A 20,360-nucleotide genomic window follows, 5' to 3' on the forward strand; every position below is an offset into this window, starting at 1 on the left:
CAACACGGTCAGTCGACACGATCAGCCAAAACGATCAGTCAACACGAATAGTCAACACGATCAGTCAACACGATCAGTCAACACGATCAGTCAACACGATCAGTCAACACGAACAGTCAACACGATCAGTCAACACGAACAGTCAACACGATCAGTCAACACGGTCAGTCAACACGATCAGCTAATACGAATAGTCAACACGATCAGTCCAACACGATCAGTCAACACGAACAGTCAACACGATCAGTCAACACGAACAGTCAACACGGTCAGTCAACACTCACACGGTAATGCTTTATACTCATCCTTTTATCCTTAGAGAAGAATGGAGAGATTACAGACTAGAATACCACAGTAGATTGTTGTATCCTTAGAGAAGAAAGGAGAGATTACAGACTAGAATACCACAGTAGATCGTTGTATCCTTAGAGAAGAAAGGAGAGATTACAGACTAGAATACCACAGTAGATTGTTGTATCCTTAGAGAAGAAAGGAGAGATTACAGACTAGAATACCACAGTAGATCGTTGTATCCTTAGAGAAGAAAGGAGAGATTACAGACTAGAATACCACAGTAGATCGTTGTATCCTTAGAGAAGAAAGGAGAGATTACAGACTAGAATACCACAGTAGATTGCTGTATCCTTAGAGAAGAAAGGAGAGATTACAGACTAGAATACCACAGTAGATCGTTGTATCCTTAGAGAAGAAAGGAGAGATTACAGACTAGAATACCACAGTAGATCTATGGACTTCACAGGGAGTTCACGTTGCGATCAAAGCAACACTGTAGTCTGTAGATTTGCTTGTTGGTCTGTCCCGGGGGAACATGGACAGCGTGTCTGGGTTGAAAAGGGCCGTTGACTCCAAAGTAAAAGTTTGTCAGATGTTTTCAGACCTCAAAAGTGGTGTAGTGTTGAGATGAGCGTCTGTGTTTCATGCCATCTGCTGCGTGAACGTGGATCCAACTTTACATCTGAATCCCAAATGAATCAGTCTAAAATGATTGAATTAGACGCTGCCTATATTTCCCATTCATTCATTGGGGATTCAGAAAAATATGTATCTAAAAAAAACAACAACAACAGATGGTGTGGAAAATGAACTCATCTCAACTTTAGATCACATTTTGAGGCTTGAAAACTTCAAACTAACTTTTGATTTAGGAGGGAACATATTGATCCAAACATTGTTAAAGTTTCACTGAGGTCTTATTAAAATATCGCTTGTGGAAACAGGGAAACTACCTCTCTCTCTGTCTCTCTCTGTCTCTCTGTCTCTCTGTCGCTCTCTCTGTTTCTCTCTCTGTCTCTCTGTCTCTCTGTCTCTCTCTGTCGCTCTCTGTCTCTCTCTCTGTCTCTGTCTCTCTCTGTCTCTCTCTGTCTCTCTCTCTCTGTCTCTCTCTGTCTCTCTCTGTCGCTCTCTCTGTCTCTCTCTCTGTCTCTCTCTGTCGCTCTCTCTGTCTCTCTGTCTCTCTGTCTCTCTCTGTCGCTCTCTCTGTCTCTCTCTCTGTCTCTCTCTCTGTCTCTCTCTGTCTCTCTGTCTCTCTCTGTCGCTCTCTCTGTCTCTCTCTGTCTCTCTGTCTCTCTCGCTCTATGTCTCTCTGTCTCTCTGTCTTTCTCTGTCTCTGTCTCTCTGTGTCTCTGTCTCTGTCTCTCTCTGTCTCTGTCTCTCTGTCTTTCTCTGTCTCTGTCTCTCTGTGTCTCTGTCTCTGTCTCTGTCTCTCTCTCTGTCTCTCTCTTTCTCTCTCTCGTTCTATGTCTCTGTCTTTCTCTGTCTCTCTCTATGTCTCTCTCTCTCTCTTTCTCTCTCTCATTCTATGTCTCTCTGTCTCTCTCTGTCTCTCTCAGTGCATGCTGGGAGTGTTTGTAGTTGAGAGGCAGTGTGGAGGGCTCTTTCTCTCTCAGTGCATGCTGGGAGTGTTTGTAGTTGAGAGGCAGTGTGGAGGGCTCTGTCTCTCTCAGTGCATGCTGGGAGTGTTTGTAGTTGAGAGGCAGTGTGGAGGGCTCTGTCTCTCTCAGTGCATGCTGGGAGTGTTTGTAGTTGAGAGGCAGTGTGGAGGGCTCTGTCTCTCTCAGTGCATGCTGGGTGTGTTTGTAGTTGAGAGGCAGTGTGGAGGGCTCTGTCTCTCTCAGTGCATGCTGGGAGTGTTTGTAGTTGAGAGGCAGTGTGGAGGGCTCTGTCTCTCTCAGTGCATGCTGGGAGTGTTTGTAGTTGAGAGGCAGTGTGGAGGGCTCTGTCTCTCTCAGTGCATGCTGGGAGTGTTTGTAGTTGAGAGGCAGTGTGGAGGGCTCTGTCTCTCTCAGTGCATGCTGGGAGTGTTTGTAGTTGAGAGGCAGTGTGGAGGGCTCTGTCTCTCTCAGTGCATGCTGGGAGTGTTTGTAGTTGAGAGGCAGTGTGGAGGGCTCTGTCTCTCTCAGTGCATGCTGGGAGTGTTTGTAGTTGAGAGGCAGTGTGGAGGGCTCTGTCTCTCTCAGTGCATGCTGGGAGTGTTTGTAGTTGAGAGGCAGTGTGGAGGGCTCTGTCTCTCTCAGTGCATGCTGGGAGTGTTTGTAGTTGAGAGGCAGTGTGGAGGGCTCTGTCTCTCTCAGTGCATGCTGGGAGTGTTTGTAGTTGAGAGGCAGTGTGGAGGGCTCTGTCTCTCTCAGTGCATGCTGGGAGTGTTTGTAGTTGAGAGGCAGTGTGGAGGGCTCTGTCTCTCTCAGTGCATGCTGGGAGTGTTTGTAGTTGAGAGGCAGTGTGGAGGGCTCTGTCTCTCTCAGTGCATGCTGGGAGTGTTTGTAGTTGAGAGGCAGTGTGGAGGGCTCTGTCCACACATTCTTGCTTTTTTTCTTGGTATTTTTTATTTTTTATGGTCGAGGGTTAACGGTGGTTTAGCTGTACCCACTATTTTCGTTCAAAGTTAGGGAGGAACGGGACGGAGTTTTAGTTTCCTGGGGTTTGAACGGCGAGGTGTGAGCGATGGCTTCACAGCCTAGCGGCGGAGGAGACGCTGTCGATACGTCATGGATTCAGGTGTGTTCCTGAGAATGGAGTTAATTTGGAAGAGGTTCTGCTCGTGGTCGGTGAACAGGTAGGAGCTGAATTTATACATTCTGCATCCAGTGTTAACAAAGTTGTGGTTGTGTTCATGAAAAGAGTACATTTATTGAACAGGCTGACTGCTAGTGGAATATTCGTGTTGTTGCTGATTTCTCCTCTTCCGACTCCTTCGACCAGGGCTGTAGTTGTGAATCTGCCTCCGTTTATTACGGACGATCAGATCAGGAAAAAGCTAAGTGGTTTTGGTAAGTTTGCTAGTGGTTTTTCCTGTACTGTCGGCAGGTTTCCAGGCAGACACCGCTGAGCATGTTGTTTCCTTCCGGAATATTCATGTTTCTGAACTACGATAACAGTTAAATGTGCATTTTAAAGTGAGGCATGGGGAGGGGCTCTACGCAGGGTTCGCCAGCACCAGATTGTCTACGGTGTTTTGAGTGTGCGGATTTGGGGCATAAGAGCTTTGCGTGTCCACATAAACGCCGTAGACAAGGTGAGGGTACAGGGCTAGGTGTAGTCAGATTATGGATGGTGGGGTAGCGGAGGCTGGGTCTAGTCAGGCTATGGATGGTGGTGTAGATGAGGCTGGGTCTAGTCAGGCTAGAGATGGTGGGGTAGCGGAGGCTGGGTCTAGTCAGGCTAGAGATGGTGGTGTAGATGAGGCTGGGTCTAGTCAGGCTAGAGATGGTGGGGTAGATGAGGCTGGGTCTAGTCAGGCTAGAGATGGTGGGGTAGATGAGGCTGGGTCTAGTCAGGCTAGAGATGGTGGGGTAGCGGAGGCTGGGTCTAGTCAGGCTAGAGATGGTGGGGTAGATGAGGCTGGGTCTAGTCAGGCTAGAGATGGTGGGGTAGATGAGGCTTGGTCTAGTCAGGCTATGGATGGTGGGGTAGATGAGGCTGGATCTAGTCATGCTATGGAGGGTAGTGTAGATGAGGCTGGGTCTAGTCAGGCTAGAGATGGTGGGGTAGTGGAGGCTGGGTCTAGTCATGCTATGGAGGGTAGTGTAGATGAGGCTGGGTCTAGTCAGGCTAGAGATGGTGGGGTAGCGGAGGCTGGGTCTAGTCAGGCTAGAGATGGTGGGGTAGCGGAGGCTGGGTCTAGTCAGGCTAGAGATGGTGGGGTAGCTGAGGGTGGGCCTAGTCAGATTATGGATGGTGGGGTAGCGGAGGCTGGGTCTAGTCAGGCTATGGATGGTGGGGTAGATGAGGCTGGATCTAGTCAGGCTAGAGATGGTGGGGTAGATGAGGCTGGGTCTAGTCAGGCTAGAGATGGTGGGGTAGCGGAGGCTGGGTCTAGTCAGGCTAGAGATGGTGGGGTAGATGAGGCTGGGTCTAGTCAGGCTAGAGATGGTGGGGTAGATGAGGCTGGGTCTAGTCAGGCTATGGATGGTGGGGTAGATGAGGCTGGGTCTAGTCAGGCTAGAGATGGTGGGGTAGATGAGGCTGGGTCTAGTCAGGCTAGAGATGGTGGGGTAGATGAGGCTGGGTCTAGTAAGGCTAGAGATGGTGGGGTAGATGAGGCTGGGTCTAGTCAGGCTAGAGATGGTGGGGTAGCTGAGGGTGGGCCTAGTCAGGCTATGGATGGTGGGGTAGCAGAGGCTGGGTCTAGTCAGGCTAGAGATGGTGGGGTAGATGAGGCTGGGTCTAGTCAGGTTATAGATGGTGGTGTAGATGAGGCTGGGTCTAGTCAGGCTATGGATGGTGGGGTAGATGAGGCTGGATCTAGTCATGCTATGGAGGGTAGTGTAGATGAGGCTGGGTATAGTCAGGCTAGAGATGCTGGGGTAGCGGAGGCTGGGTCTAGTCATGCTATGGAGGGTAGTGTAGATGAGGCTGGGTCTAGTCAGGCTAGAGGTGGTGGGGTAGATGAGGCTGGGTCTAGTCAGGCTAGAGATGGTGGGGTAGATGAGGCTGGGTCTAGTCAGGCTAGAGATGGTGGGGTAGCGGAGGCTGGGTCTAGTCAGGCTAGAGATGGTGGGGTAGATGAGGCTGGGTCTAGTCAGGCTAGAGATGGTGGGGTAGATGAGGCTGGGTCTAGTCAGGCTATGGATGGTGGGGTAGATGAGGCTGGATCTAGTCATGCTATGGAGGGTAGTGTAGATGAGGCTGGGTCTAGTCAGGCTAGAGATGGTGGGGTAGCGGAGGCTGGGTCTAGTCAGGCTAGAGATGGTGGGGTAGCGGAGGCTGGGTCTAGTCAGGCTAGAGATGGTGGGGTAGCTGAGGGTGGGCCTAGTCAGATTATGGATGGTGGGGTAGCGGAGGCTGGGTCTAGTCAGGCTATGGATGGTGGGGTAGATGAGGCTGGATCTAGTCAGAATAGAGATGGTGGGGTAGATGAGGCTGGGTCTAGTCAGGCTAGAGATGGTGGGGTAGCGGAGGCTGGGTCTAGTCAGGCTATGGATGGTGGGGTAGATGAGGCTGGATCTAGTCAGGCTAGAGATGGTGGGGTAGATGAGGCTGGGTCTAGTCAGGCTAGAGATGGTGGGGTAGCGGAGGCTGGGTCTAGTCAGGCTAGAGATGGTGGGGTAGCGGAGGCTGGGTCTAGTCAGGCTAGAGATGGTGGGGTAGATGAGGCTGGGTCTAGTCAGGCTAGAGATGGTGGGGTAGATGAGGCTGGGTCTAGTCAGGCTATGGATTGTGGGGTAGATGAGGCTGGGTCTAGTCAGGCTAGAGATGGTGGGGTAGATGAGGCTGGGTCTAGTCAGGCTAGAGATGGTGGGGTAGATGAGGCTGGGTCTAGTCAGGCTAGAGATGGTGGGGTAGATGAGGCTGGGTCTAGTCAGGCTAGAGATGGTGGGGTAGATGAGGCTGGGTCTAGTCAGGCTAGAGATGGTGGGGTAGATGAGGCTTGGTCTAGTCAGGCTATGGATGGTGGGGTAGCAGAGGCTGGGTCTAGTCAGGCTAGAGATGGTGGTGTAGATGAGGCTGGGTCTAGTCAGGCTATGGATGGTGGGGTAGATGAGGCTGGATCTAGTCATGCTATGGAGGGTAGTGTAGATGAGGCTGGGTATAGTCAGGCTAGAGATGGCGGGGTAGCGGAGGCTGGGTCTAGTCATGCTATGGAGGGTAGTGTAGATGAGGCTGGGTCTAGTCAGGCTAGAGATGGTGGGGTAGCGGAGGCTGGGTCTAGTCAGGCTAGAGATGGTGGGGTAGATGAGGCTGGGTCTAGTCAGGCTAGAGATGGTGGGGTAGCTGAGGGTGGGCCTAGTCAGATTATGGATGGTGGGGTAGCGGAGGCTGGGTCTAGTCAGGCTATGGATGGTGGGGTAGATGAGGCTGGATCTAGTCAGGCTAGAGATGGTGGGGTAGATGAGGCTGGGTCTAGTCAGGCTAGAGATGGTGGGGTAGCTGAGGGTGGGCCTAGTCAGGCTATGTATGGTGGGGTAGCGGAGGCTGGGTCTAGTCAGGCTATGGATGGTGGTGTAGATGAGGCTGGGTCTAGTCAGGCTAGAGATGGTGGGGTAGCGGAGGCTGGGTCTAGTCAGGCTAGAGATGGTGGTGTAGATGAGGCTGGGTCTAGTCAGGCTAGAGATGGTGGGGTAGATGAGGCTGGGTCTAGTCAGGCTAGAGATGGTGGGGTAGATGAGGCTGGGTCTAGTCAGGCTAGAGATGGTGGGGTAGCGGAGGCTGGGTCTAGTCAGGCTAGAGATGGTGGGGTAGATGAGGCTGGGTCTAGTCAGGCTAGAGATGGTGGGGTAGATGAGGCTTGGTCTAGTCAGGCTATGGATGGTGGGGTAGATGAGGCTGGATCTAGTCATGCTATGGAGGGTAGTGTAGATGAGGCTGGGTCTAGTCAGGCTAGAGATGGTGGGGTAGTGGAGGCTGGGTCTAGTCATGCTATGGAGGGTAGTGTAGATGAGGCTGGGTCTAGTCAGGCTAGAGATGGTGGGGTAGCGGAGGCTGGGTCTAGTCAGGCTAGAGATGGTGGGGTAGCGGAGGCTGGGTCTAGTCAGGCTAGAGATGGTGGGGTAGCTGAGGGTGGGCCTAGTCAGATTATGGATGGTGGGGTAGCGGAGGCTGGGTCTAGTCAGGCTATGGATGGTGGGGTAGATGAGGCTGGATCTAGTCAGGCTAGAGATGGTGGGGTAGATGAGGCTGGGTCTAGTCAGGCTAGAGATGGTGGGGTAGCGGAGGCTGGGTCTAGTCAGGCTAGAGATGGTGGGGTAGATGAGGCTGGGTCTAGTCAGGCTAGAGATGGTGGGGTAGATGAGGCTGGGTCTAGTCAGGCTATGGATGGTGGGGTAGATGAGGCTGGGTCTAGTCAGGCTAGAGATGGTGGGGTAGATGAGGCTGGGTCTAGTCAGGCTAGAGATGGTGGGGTAGATGAGGCTGGGTCTAGTAAGGCTAGAGATGGTGGGGTAGATGAGGCTGGGTCTAGTCAGGCTAGAGATGGTGGGGTAGCTGAGGGTGGGCCTAGTCAGGCTATGGATGGTGGGGTAGCAGAGGCTGGGTCTAGTCAGGCTAGAGATGGTGGGGTAGATGAGGCTGGGTCTAGTCAGGTTATAGATGGTGGTGTAGATGAGGCTGGGTCTAGTCAGGCTATGGATGGTGGGGTAGATGAGGCTGGATCTAGTCATGCTATGGAGGGTAGTGTAGATGAGGCTGGGTATAGTCAGGCTAGAGATGCTGGGGTAGCGGAGGCTGGGTCTAGTCATGCTATGGAGGGTAGTGTAGATGAGGCTGGGTCTAGTCAGGCTAGAGGTGGTGGGGTAGATGAGGCTGGGTCTAGTCAGGCTAGAGATGGTGGGGTAGATGAGGCTGGGTCTAGTCAGGCTAGAGATGGTGGGGTAGCGGAGGCTGGGTCTAGTCAGGCTAGAGATGGTGGGGTAGATGAGGCTGGGTCTAGTCAGGCTAGAGATGGTGGGGTAGATGAGGCTGGGTCTAGTCAGGCTATGGATGGTGGGGTAGATGAGGCTGGATCTAGTCATGCTATGGAGGGTAGTGTAGATGAGGCTGGGTCTAGTCAGGCTAGAGATGGTGGGGTAGCGGAGGCTGGGTCTAGTCAGGCTAGAGATGGTGGGGTAGCGGAGGCTGGGTCTAGTCAGGCTAGAGATGGTGGGGTAGCTGAGGGTGGGCCTAGTCAGATTATGGATGGTGGGGTAGCGGAGGCTGGGTCTAGTCAGGCTATGGATGGTGGGGTAGATGAGGCTGGATCTAGTCAGAATAGAGATGGTGGGGTAGATGAGGCTGGGTCTAGTCAGGCTAGAGATGGTGGGGTAGCGGAGGCTGGGTCTAGTCAGGCTATGGATGGTGGGGTAGATGAGGCTGGATCTAGTCAGGCTAGAGATGGTGGGGTAGATGAGGCTGGGTCTAGTCAGGCTAGAGATGGTGGGGTAGCGGAGGCTGGGTCTAGTCAGGCTAGAGATGGTGGGGTAGCGGAGGCTGGGTCTAGTCAGGCTAGAGATGGTGGGGTAGATGAGGCTGGGTCTAGTCAGGCTAGAGATGGTGGGGTAGATGAGGCTGGGTCTAGTCAGGCTATGGATTGTGGGGTAGATGAGGCTGGGTCTAGTCAGGCTAGAGATGGTGGGGTAGATGAGGCTGGGTCTAGTCAGGCTAGAGATGGTGGGGTAGATGAGGCTGGGTCTAGTCAGGCTAGAGATGGTGGGGTAGATGAGGCTGGGTCTAGTCAGGCTAGAGATGGTGGGGTAGATGAGGCTGGGTCTAGTCAGGCTAGAGATGGTGGGGTAGATGAGGCTTGGTCTAGTCAGGCTATGGATGGTGGGGTAGCAGAGGCTGGGTCTAGTCAGGCTAGAGATGGTGGTGTAGATGAGGCTGGGTCTAGTCAGGCTATGGATGGTGGGGTAGATGAGGCTGGATCTAGTCATGCTATGGAGGGTAGTGTAGATGAGGCTGGGTATAGTCAGGCTAGAGATGGCAGGGTAGCGGAGGCTGGGTCTAGTCATGCTATGGAGGGTAGTGTAGATGAGGCTGGGTCTAGTCAGGCTAGAGATGGTGGGGTAGCGGAGGCTGGGTCTAGTCAGGCTAGAGATGGTGGGGTAGATGAGGCTGGGTCTAGTCAGGCTAGAGATGGTGGGGTAGCTGAGGGTGGGCCTAGTCAGATTATGGATGGTGGGGTAGCGGAGGCTGGGTCTAGTCAGGCTATGGATGGTGGGGTAGATGAGGCTGGATCTAGTCAGGCTAGAGATGGTGGGGTAGATGAGGCTGGGTCTAGTCAGGCTAGAGATGGTGGGGTAGCTGAGGGTGGGCCTAGTCAGGCTATGTATGGTGGGGTAGCGGAGGCTGGGTCTAGTCAGGCTAGAGATGGTGGGGTAGCGGAGGCTGGGTCTAGTCAGGCTAGAGATGGTGGGGTAGATGAGGCTGGGTCTAGTCAGGCTAGAGATGGTGGGGTAGATGAGGCTGGGTCTAGTCAGGCTAGAGATGGTGGGGTAGATGAGGCTGGGTCTAGTCAGGCTAGAGATGGTGGGGTAGATGAGGCTGGGTCTAGTCAGGCTATGGATGGTGGGGTAGCAGAGGCTGGGTCTAGTCAGGCTAGAGATGGTGGTGTAGAGGCGGCTGGGTCTAGTCAGGTTACGGAGGGTGGTGTAGATGAGGCTGGGTCTAGTCAGGCTAGAGATGGTGGTGTAGAGGCGGCTGGGTCTAGTCAGGTTACAGAGGGTGGTGTAGATGAGGCTGGATCTAGTCAGGCTAGAGATGGTGGGGTAGATGAGGCTGGGTCTAGTCAGGCTAGAGATGGTGGGGTAGCGGAGGCTGGGTCTAGTCAGGCTAGAGATGGTGGGGTAGCGGAGGCTGGGTCTAGTCAGGCTAGAGATGGTGGGGTAGATGAGGCTGGGTCTAGTCAGGCTAGAGATGGTGGGGTAGATGAGGCTGGGTCTAGTCAGGCTATGGATGGTGGGGTAGATGAGGCTGGGTCTAGTCAGGCTAGAGATGGTGGGGTAGATGAGGCTGGGTCTAGTCAGGCTAGAGATGGTGGGGTAGATGAGGCTGGGTCTAGTCAGGCTAGAGATGGTGGGGTAGATGAGGCTGGGTCTAGTCAGGCTAGAGATGGTGGGGTAGCTGAGGGTGGGCCTAGTCAGGCTATGGATGGTGGGGTAGCAGAGGCTGGGTCTAGTCAGGCTAGAGATGGTGGTGTAGATGAGGCTGGGTCTAGTCAGGCTATGGATGGTGGGGTAGATGAGGCTGGATCTAGTCATGCTATGGAGGGTAGTGTAGATGAGGCTGGGTATAGTCAGGCTAGAGACGGTGGGGTAGCGGAGGCTGGGTCTAGTCATGCTATGGAGGGTAGTGTAGATGAGGCTGGGTCTAGTCAGGCTAGAGATGGTGGGGTAGCGGAGGCTGGGTCTAGTCAGGCTAGAGATGGTGGGGTAGCGGAGGCTGGGTCTAGTCAGGCTAGAGATGGTGGGGTAGATGAGGCTGGGTCTAGTCAGGCTAGAGATGGTGGGGTAGATGAGGCTGGGTCTAGTCAGGCTAGAGATGGTGGGGTAGATGAGGCTGGGTCTAGTCAGGCTAGAGATGGTGGGGTAGATGAGGCTGGGTCTAGTCAGGCTATGGATGGTGGGGTAGCAGAGGCTGGGTCTAGTCAGGCTAGAGATGGTGGTGTAGAGGCGGCTGGGTCTAGTCAGGTTACGGAGGGTGGTGTAGATGAGGCTGGGTCTAGTCAGGCTAGAGATGGTGGTGTAGAGGCGGCTGGGTCTAGTCAGGTTACAGAGGGTGGTGTAGATGAGGCTGGATCTAGTCAGGCTAGAGATGGTGGGGTAGATGAGGCTGGGTCTAGTCAGGTTATAGATGGTGGTGTAGAGGCGGCTGGGTCTAGTCAGGCTAGAGATGGTGGGGTAGATGAGGCTGGGTCTAGTCAGGTTATAGATGGTGGTGTAGATGAGGCTGGGTCTAGTCAGGTTACGGAGGGTGGTGTAGATGAGGCTGGGTCTAGTCAGACTATGGATGGTAGTGTAGATGAGGCTGGGTCTAGTCAGGAGATGGAGTTGAGTCGACCTTCAGACACTGTTTGAACACTGAATGAACACTGACACATTACGTCATTTCCGGTCACGACTTGCAGACTTGTTTTTGAGTTGCTGTGTGTTTTGTTGCCAACCTGTTTTGCTACCTGACAAATTTACGGTTTTTACTTTTTAATTACCGTTTATATTTTTGTTTTTTCCTACTCAACTTTTTCACTCCGGCCGCTTTATCTGGACACGATTCGTCAGGACCTCCAACAGCCGAAGCTAAGTAGTAACATTAACATGATGCCTTCTAATTGTAGTCGCTGTACTCGCCTTACGGCGAGGATAGCTGTGCTACAAGCCCAGCTTCAGACGCAATCGCTAGGCAAGGGTAATTTCAGTGTAGGAAAGGCTGAAACAGCGTCTGTGCCACCAGTAAGTATAGATAGTAGTATAAATCCCCTGGCACAGTCCCCGCAGCCGGACAACTTTCTCACGGTTTCTGGAAGGAAATGCTGTAGGAACGCTCAACCGGTGTCGCTCATTCAGCCGACAGAAACTTTCAACCGGTTTTCCCCATTAAGCAGCGGGTCGGAGTCAGAGGCCGAGTCTTCTCTGGTCTCTACTCCTCCCGTTACGGGGTCTGAGACGCCGAAGCTTCCCACCATTAGCTCTGACAAATTGAAAACTCTAGTCATTGGCGACTCCATTACCCGCAGTATTAGACTTGAGAATCATCCAGCGATCATACACTGTTTACCGGGGGGCAGGGCTACCGACGTTAAGGCTAATCTGAAGATGGTGCTGGCTAAAGCTAAAACTGGCGAGTGTAGAGAGTATAGAGATATTGTTATCCACGTCGGCACCAACGATGTTAGGATGAAACAGTCAGAGATCACCAAGCGCAACATAGCTTCTGCGTGTAAATCAGCTAGAAAGATGTGTCGGCATCGAGTAATTGTCTCTGGCCCCCTCCCAGTTAGGGGGAGTGATGAGCTCTACAGCAGAGTCTCACAACTCAATCGCTGGTTGAAAACTGTTTTCTGCCCCTCCCAAAATATAGAATTTGTAGATAATTGGCCCTCTTTCTGGGACTCACCCACAAACAGGACCAAGCCTGACCTGCTGAGGAGTGACGGACTCCATCCTAGCTGGAGGGGTGCTCTCATTTTATCTACCAACATAGACAGGGCTCTAACTCCTCTAGCACCACAATGAAATAGGGTGCAGGCCAGGCAGCAGGCTGTTAGCCAGCCTGCCAGCATAGTGGAGTCTGCCACTAGCACAGTCAGTGTAGTCAGCTCAGCTATCACCATTGAGACCGTGTCTGTGCCTCGACCTAGGTTGGGCAAAACTAAACATGGCGGTGTTCGCCTTAGCAATCTCACTAGGATAAAGACCACCTCCATTCCTGTCATTATTGAAAGAGATCATGATACCTCACATCTCAAAATAGGGCTACTTAATGTTAGATCCCTTACTTCAAAGGCAATTATAGTCAATGAACTAATCACTGATCATAATCTTGATGTGATTGGCCTGACTGAAACATGGCTTAAGCCTGATGAATTTACTGTGTTAAATGAGGCCTCACCTCCTGGCTACACTAGTGACCATATCCCCCGTGCATCCCGCAAAGGCGGAGGTGTTGCTAACATTTACGATAGCAAATTTCAATTTACAAAAAAAAAAATTACGTTTTCGTCTTTTGAGCTTCTAGTCATGAAATCTATGCAGCCTACTCAATCACTTTTTATAGCTACTGTTTACAGGCCTCCTGGGCCATATACAGCGTTCCTCACTGAGTTCCCTGAATTCCTATCGGACCTTGTAGTCATAGCGGATAATATTCTAATCTTTGGTGACTTTAATATTCACATGGAAAAGTCCACAGACCCACTCCAAAAGGCTTTCGGAGCCATCATCGACTCAGTGGGTTTTGTCCAACATGTCTCTGGACCCACTCACTGTCACAGTCATACGCTGGACCTAGTTTTGTCCCATGGAATAAATGTTGTGGATCTTAATGTTTTTCCTCATAATCCTGGACTATCGGACCACCATTTTATTACGTTTGCAATTGCAACAAATAATCTGCTCAGACCCCAACCAAGGATCATCAAAAGTCGTGCTATAAATTCACAGACAACACAAAGATTCCTTGATGTCCTTCCAGACTCCTTCTGCCTACCCAAGGACGCCAGAGGACAAAAATCAGTTAACCACCTAACTGAGGAACTCAACTTAACCTTGCGCAATACCCTAGATGCAGTTGCACCCCTAAAAACTAAAAACATTTCTCATAAGAAACTAGCTCCCTGGTACACAGAAAATACCCGAGCTCTGAAGCAAGCTTCCAGAAAATTGGAACGGAAATGGCGCCACACCAAACTGGAAGTCTTCCGACTAGCTTGGAAAGACAGTACTGTGCAGTACCGAAGAGCCCTTACTGCTGCTCGATCATCCTATTTTTCTAACTTAATTGAGGAAAATAAGAACAATCCAAAATTCCTTTTTGATACTGTCGCAAAGCTAACTAAAAAGCAGCATTCCCCAAGAGAGGATGACTTTCACTTTAGCAGTGATAAATTCATGAACTTCTTTGAGGAAAAGATTATGATTATTAGAAAGCAAATTACGGACTCTTCCTTAAATCTGCGTATTCCTTCAAAGCTCAGTTGTCCTGAGTCTGCACAACTCTGCCAGGACCTAGGATCAAGAGAGACGCTCAAGTGTTTTAGTACTATATCTCTTGACACAATGATGAAAATAATCATGGCCTCTAAACCTTCAAGCTGCATACTGGACCCTATTCCAACTAAACTACTGAAAGAGCTGCTTCCTGTGCTTGGCCCTCCTATGTTGAACATAATAAACAGCTCTCTATCCACCGGATGTGTACCAAACTCACTAAAAGTGGCAGTAATAAAGCCTCTCTTGAAAAAGCCAAACCTTGACCCAGAAAATATAAAAAACTATCGGCCTATATCGAATCTTCCATTCCTCTCAAAAATTTTAGAAAAGGCTGTTGCGCAACAACTCACTGCCTTCCTGAAGACAAACAATGTATACGAAATGCTTCAGTCTGGTTTTAGACCCCATCATAGCACTGAGACGGCACTTGTGAAGGTGGTAAATGACATTTTAATGGCATCGGACCGAGGCTCTGCATCTGTCCTCGTGCTCCTAGACCTTAGTGCTGCTTTTGATACCATCGATCACCACATTCTTTTGGAGAGATTGGAAACCCAAATTGGTCTACACGGACAAGTTCTGGCCTGGTTTAGATCTTATCTGTCGGAAAGATATCAGTTTGTCTCTGTGAATGGTCTGTCCTCTGACAAATCAACTGTAAATTTCGGTGTTCCTCAAGGTTCCGTTTTAGGACCACTATTGTTTTCACTATATATTTTACCTCTTGGGGATGTTATTCGAAAACATAATGTTAACTTTCACTGCTATGCGGATGACACACAGCTGTACATTTCAATTAAACATGGTGAAGCCCCAAAATTGCCCTTGCTAGAAGAATGTGTTTCAGACATAAGGAAGTGGATGGCTGCAAACTTTCTACTTTTAAACTCGGACAAAACAGAGATGCTTGTTCTAGGTCCCAAGAAACAAAGAGATCTTCTGTTGAATCTGACAATTAATCTTAATGGTTGTACAGTCGTCTCAAATAAAACTGTGAAGGACCTCGGCGTTACTCTGGACCCTGATCTCTCTTTTGAAGAACATATCAAGACCATTTCAAGGACAGCTTTTTTCCATCTACGTAACATTGCAAAAATCAGGAACTTTCTGTCCAAAAATGATGCAGAAAAATTAATCCATGCTTTTGTCACTTCCAGGTTAGACTACTGCAATGCTCTACTTTCCGGCTACCCGGATAAAGCACTAAATAAACTTCAGTTAGTGCTAAATACGGCTGCTAGAATCCTGACTAGAACCAAAAAATTTGATCATATTACTCCAGTGCTAGCCTCTCTACACTGGCTTCCTGTCAAAGCAAGGGCTGATTTCAAGGTTTTACTGCTAACCTACAAAGCATTACATGGGCTTGCTCCTATCTATCTCTCTGATTTGGTCCTGCCGTACATACCTACACGTACGCTACGGTCACAAGACGCAGGCCTCCTAATTGTCCCTAGAATTTTTAAGCAAACAGCTGGAGGCAGGGCTTTCTCCTATAGAGCTCCATTTTTATGGAACGGTCTGCCTACCCATGTCAGAGACGCAAACTCGGTCTCAACCTTTAAGTCTCTACTGAAGACTCATCTCTTCAGTGGGTCATATGATTGAGTGTAGTCTGGCCCAGGAGTGGGAGGGTGAACGGAAAGGCTCTGGAGCAACGAACCACCCTTGCTGTCTCTGCCTGGCCGGTTCCCCTCTTTCCACTGGGATTCTCTGCCTCTAACCCTATTACAGGGGCTGAGTCACTGGCTTTACTGGGGCTCTCTCATGCCGTCCCTGGAGGGGGTGCGTCACCTGAGTGGGTTGAGTCACTGATGTGGTCATCCTGTCTGGGTTGGCGCCCCCCCCCCCCCCCCCCCCCTAAGTTGTGCCGTGGCGGAGGTCTTTGTGGGCTACACTCAGCCTTGTCTCAGGATGGTATGTTGGTGGTTGAAGATATCCCTCTAGTGGTGTGGGGGCTGTGCTTTGGCAAAGTGGGTGGGGTTATATCCTTCCTGTTTGGCCCTGTCCGGGGGTGTCCTCGGAGTGGGCCACAGTGTCTCCTGACCCCTCCTGTCTCAGCCTCCAGTATTTATGCTGCAGTAGTTTATGTGTCGGGGGGCTAGGGTCAGTTTGTTATATCTGGAGTACTTCTCCTGTCCTATTCGGTGTCCTGTGTGAATCTAAGTGTGCGTTCTCTAATTCTCTCCTTCTCTCTTTCTCTCTCTCGGAGGACCTGAGCCCTAGGACCATGCCCCAGGACTACCTGACATGATGACTCCTTGCTGTCCCCAGTCCACCTGGCTGTGCTGCTGCTCCAGTTTCAACTGTTCTGCCTTATTATTATTCGACCATGCTGATCATTTATGAACATTTGAACATCTTGGCCATGTTCTGTTATAATCTCCACCCGGCACAGCCAGAAGAGGACTGGCCATCCCACATATGCTCTCTCTAATTCTCTCTTTCTTTCTCTCTCTCGGAGGACCTGAGCCCTAGGACCATGCCCCAGGAATACCTGACATGATGACTCCTTGCTGTCCCCAGTCCACCTGACTGTGCTGCTGCTCCAGTTTCAACTATTCTGCCTTATTATTATTCGACCATGCTGGTCATTTATGAACATTTGAACATCTTGACCATGTTTTGTTATAATCTCCACCCGGCACAGCCAGAAGAGGACTGGCCACCCCACATAGCCTGGTTCCTCTCTAGGTTTCTTCCTAGGTTTTGGCCTTTCTAGGGAGTTTTTCCTAGCCACCGTGCTTCTTCACCTGCATTGCTTGCTGTTTGGGGTTTTAGGCTGGGTTTCTGTACAGCACTTTGAGATATCAGCTGATGTACGAAGGGCTATATAAAATAAATTTGATTGATTGATTGATTGTTTAGATGTATAGTTTCCTTCTGGCACTGGGGCTTTTTGAGCTTTGCTATTGGTCTCTTTCTTTGCTGGCTTTTCTCCCACTTCTTATGGAGACTCTTTGGGTAGGCCCGCTCAATATAAATGGCGCCAGAGATGTGGGAAAGAGGAGTATTTTGGGTGTATATGTAAAACAAAACAAAAGTACAGGTGTTGTTTCTGCAGGAGATACAGTGCCTTGCGAAAGTATTCGGCCCCCTTGAACTTTGCGACCTTTTGACACATTTCAGGCTTCAAACATAAAGATATAAAACTGTATTTTTTTGTGAAGAATCAACAACAAGTGGGACACAATCATGAAGTGGAACGACATTTATTGGATATTTCAAACTTTTTTAACAAATCAAAAACTGAAAAATTCTGGTGGAAAAGGGGTAAGTGTGCTGAGCCATGGGACAAATATAAGTGCAGGGGTGGCAGTCTTTTTTGCACCAGGGCTGGCAGTAAAAATGTGCTCCTCAAAGGAGGTGTGTAGGGGTAGACTGCTTGTTGTAAAAGCATAAATTAACAACTAGGGGTTTTGTCCTTATAAATGTGTATGCACCTAACACAGGGAGGGAGAGGGAGCGTCTGTTTGGGTGTCTTAGACAGGAACTCTCGCAGGTAGCGCCTGAGGAGACGCTGGTGGTCGCGGGGACTGGAACTGCACAATGGATTTTTACGAAAGACAGAAATTGGGAGGAGCCTCATTCAGGCTCAGTGGGAGTGTTAAGGGACGTCATTAATAAGTGCATTGAGGATGTCGTCCCCACAGTGACTGTACGTACATACCCCAACCAGAAGCCATGGATTACAGGCAACATCTGCACTGAGCTAAAGGGTAGAGCTGCCACTTTCAAGGAGCGGGAATCAAACCCGGAAGTTTATAAGAAATCCCGCTATGCCCTCAGACTAACCATCAAACAGGCAAAGTGTCAATACAGGACTAAGATTGAATCGTACTACACCGGCTCTGATGCTCGTCGGGTTTGGCAGGGCTTGCAAACCATTACAGACTACAAAGGGAAGCACAGCCGAGAGCTGCCCAGTGACACAAGTCTACCAGACGAGTTAGATCACTTCTATACTCGCTTCGAGGCAAGTAACACTGAAACATGCATGAGATCATCAGCTGTTCTGGACGACTGTATGATCACACTCTCCGCAGCCGATGTGAGTAAGACCTTTAAACAGGTCAACATTCACAAGGCCGCAGGGCCAGACAGATTATCAGGATGTGTACTCCGAGCATGCGCTGACCAACTGGCAAGTGTCTTCACTGACATTTTCAACCTCTCCCTGTCTGAGTCTGTAATACCAACATGTTTCAAGCAGACCACCATAGTCTCTGTGCCCAAGAACACTAAGGTAACCTGCCTAAGTGACTACCGACCCGTATCACTCACGTCTGTAGCCATGAAATGCTTAATAAACAGGAATAATGTCTCTTAGGCTGTTGGGGAGATTCCTGGAGGAGGTCCAGGAGGCCCTGTCTGAGCCGGTAAGGGGGGTGTTCGAGCGGCCAAAAGGGGGAGGGGCCACCAATGTTTCCGCCACAGCAGGTGACTGCAGAGACTGGGGACTGGCAAGGGTGTCGGGAGGACCCTGGGGGAGTTTGAGGGCCTGGGGGAGTTTGAGGGGGTGGGAGGTTAAAGCCCTCTACAACCTCTGCGTTAAGGTGAGGAACATTAGGAGCCTACCAGGAGTGAAGGCACATCAGTGGCAGGGGCTATGTAGGGAGGAGAGTATGGTGCGTTTTAGATGGAGGGGGCTCTACAAACCCCCAGTACCAAAGAGGTCAGGGGACCTCCAGTGGAGGGTCCTACATGGAGCCCTGGACAGTAACAGCTGGTTGGCACGGTTCGACCCGAGAGTTGGACTGGGGTGTCCTTTCTGTGTCATGAGTGAAACTGTGCATCATGGGTTTTCTACGTGCGCCAGGTTAATGTCATTATTGGAATGTGTGTGTGAGAGGTTCGGGGGTGGAGTTCACTGTTGGGATATTTATAATGGGGTACAGCTCTTCAAATAAGGAGAAGGCCAAATGTTTGCTCAGTCAAAGTTGTCTATTTTTGCGAACGAGGAGGAACAGGGTCAAAGGTGGGGGGGATAACAGACCCTTTACTATTATTGAATGGGAAGGCCTCTGTGCGCCTTAGGGTGGAATTTGAGTTGTGTAAAATGCTAAGCAGTGTGGAGATGTTTCAGGAGATGTGGTGTGTCGGGTGGGGAAGACGGGTTGGATGTACGGCTGTAGAAGTGGTGATGTTTTTGGTTATTGTGGTGCGTTGTTTTGTATCGTGGGGTTCAGGGCAAGGTGAGTCTTAGAATAGGGGATATTTGTTTTTAAAGGGGGGGCGGGGGCGGGCGGTAGTGGTGATGTTTTTGGTTATTGTGGTGCGTTGTTTTGTATCGTGGGGTTCAGGGCAAGGTGAGTCTTAGAATAGGGGATATTTGTTTTTAAAGGGGGGGCGGGGGCGGGCGGTAGTGGTGAGCTTTTAATGAAATGAGGATGTATCATTAAAGAAAGAAAGTTTAAAAAAAAGTATGTCTCATTCTCTATGTCTCTCTATGTCTCTCTTGCTCACTCTCTGTCTCTGTCTGTCTGTCTCTGTCTGTCTGTCTCTTCTCTCTCCCTCTCTCTCTCTCTGTCTCTCTCTCTCTCTCTCTCTCTCTCCCTCTCTGTCTGTCTGTCTGTCTGTCTGTCTGTCTGTCTGTCTCTGTCTCTCTCTCTCTCTCTCTCTCTCTCTCTCTCTCTCTCTCTCTCTCTCTCTCTCTCTCTCTGTCTCTCTCTCTCTCTCTCTCTCTCTCTCTCTCTCTCTCTCTCTCTCTCTCTCTGTCTCTTCTCTCTCCCTCTCTGTCTGTCTGTCTGTCTGTCTGTCTGTCTGTCTGTCTGTCTGTCTGTCTCTCTCTCTCTCTCTCTATCTCTCTCTCTCTCTCTCTCTCTCTCTCTCTCTCTCTCTGTCTCTCTCTCTCTCTCTCTCTCTGTATCTCTCTCTCTCTCTCTCTCTCTCTCTCGCTCTCTCTCTCTCAGGGTGATGACTGTTCTCTGACCTGTCCTGCTGGGGTGTATGGGGCCAACTGTTCCTCTCCCTGTTCCTGTCACAACCAGATCGCCTGCTCACACATCGACGGATCCTGCATGTGCAGAGAAGGTACTGTACCCTGAATACTGTCATATCTCGCTCTTTCCTTCTCTCCTCTCTCTCTCTCTCTCTTTTCTCTCTCTTTAAGAATGTATCTGCGTTGTATGTTGTTAGCTAGCTAGCCAGACATTTTTAGAGGAATGATTTCATACATTTTTAACTGCCAATATGACAACATTCAATTCAAACAATTCTGTCAATCCACAGCCACACACTGACATCAGTTGATGACAGGACTTAGACAAGTTGTAAATGCAACTAGTACTGATTTGGTATTATATAACAGCACTCACAGCTTTCCAAGAAAACAGAAATTTATACATTTATGGACTGTTTACAGATCTTTTATTTAACCTTAATTTAACCAGGCAAGTCAATTAAGAACAAATCAAATCAAATCAAATGTATTTATATAGCCCTTCGTACATCAGCTGATATCTCAAAGTGCTGTACAGAAACCCAGCCTAAAACCCCAAACAGCGCAGGTGTAGAAGCACGGTGGCTAGAAAAACTCCTACAATGACAGCCTACCCCGGCCAACGCTGGGCCAATTGTGTGCCGCCCTATGGGACTCCCAATCATGGCCGGTTGTGATACAGCCTGGAACCGAACCAGGGTCTGTAGTGGCGCCTCTAGCACTGAGATGCAGTGCCATCGACCACTGCGCCACTCTGGAGCCCTAGTTAAAGAGGCTAGTTC

The 20,360-nt window shown here is 50.2% G+C and overlaps 1 protein-coding gene across 2 annotated transcripts in view; it reads left to right on the forward strand.

Moving 5' to 3' along the window:
- Positions 1-20,360, forward strand: part of LOC118964977 (multiple epidermal growth factor-like domains protein 11) — a 388,319-nt gene that overhangs the window by 271,151 nt on the left and 96,808 nt on the right. For both annotated transcript variants that reach the window (XM_090223210.1, XM_090223211.1), the window contains exon 12: positions 19,550-19,670. In XM_090223210.1, the coding sequence (XP_090079336.1) occupies positions 19,550-19,670 (121 nt within the window). The remainder of the gene's footprint in view (positions 1-19,549; positions 19,671-20,360) is intronic.

Source organism: Oncorhynchus mykiss, chromosome 26 (genome assembly GCF_057628025.1).
Source record: "Oncorhynchus mykiss isolate SJ-2025 chromosome 26, ASM5762802v1, whole genome shotgun sequence".
In the NCBI taxonomy this organism is placed as follows: Eukaryota; Metazoa; Chordata; class Actinopteri; order Salmoniformes; family Salmonidae; genus Oncorhynchus; species Oncorhynchus mykiss.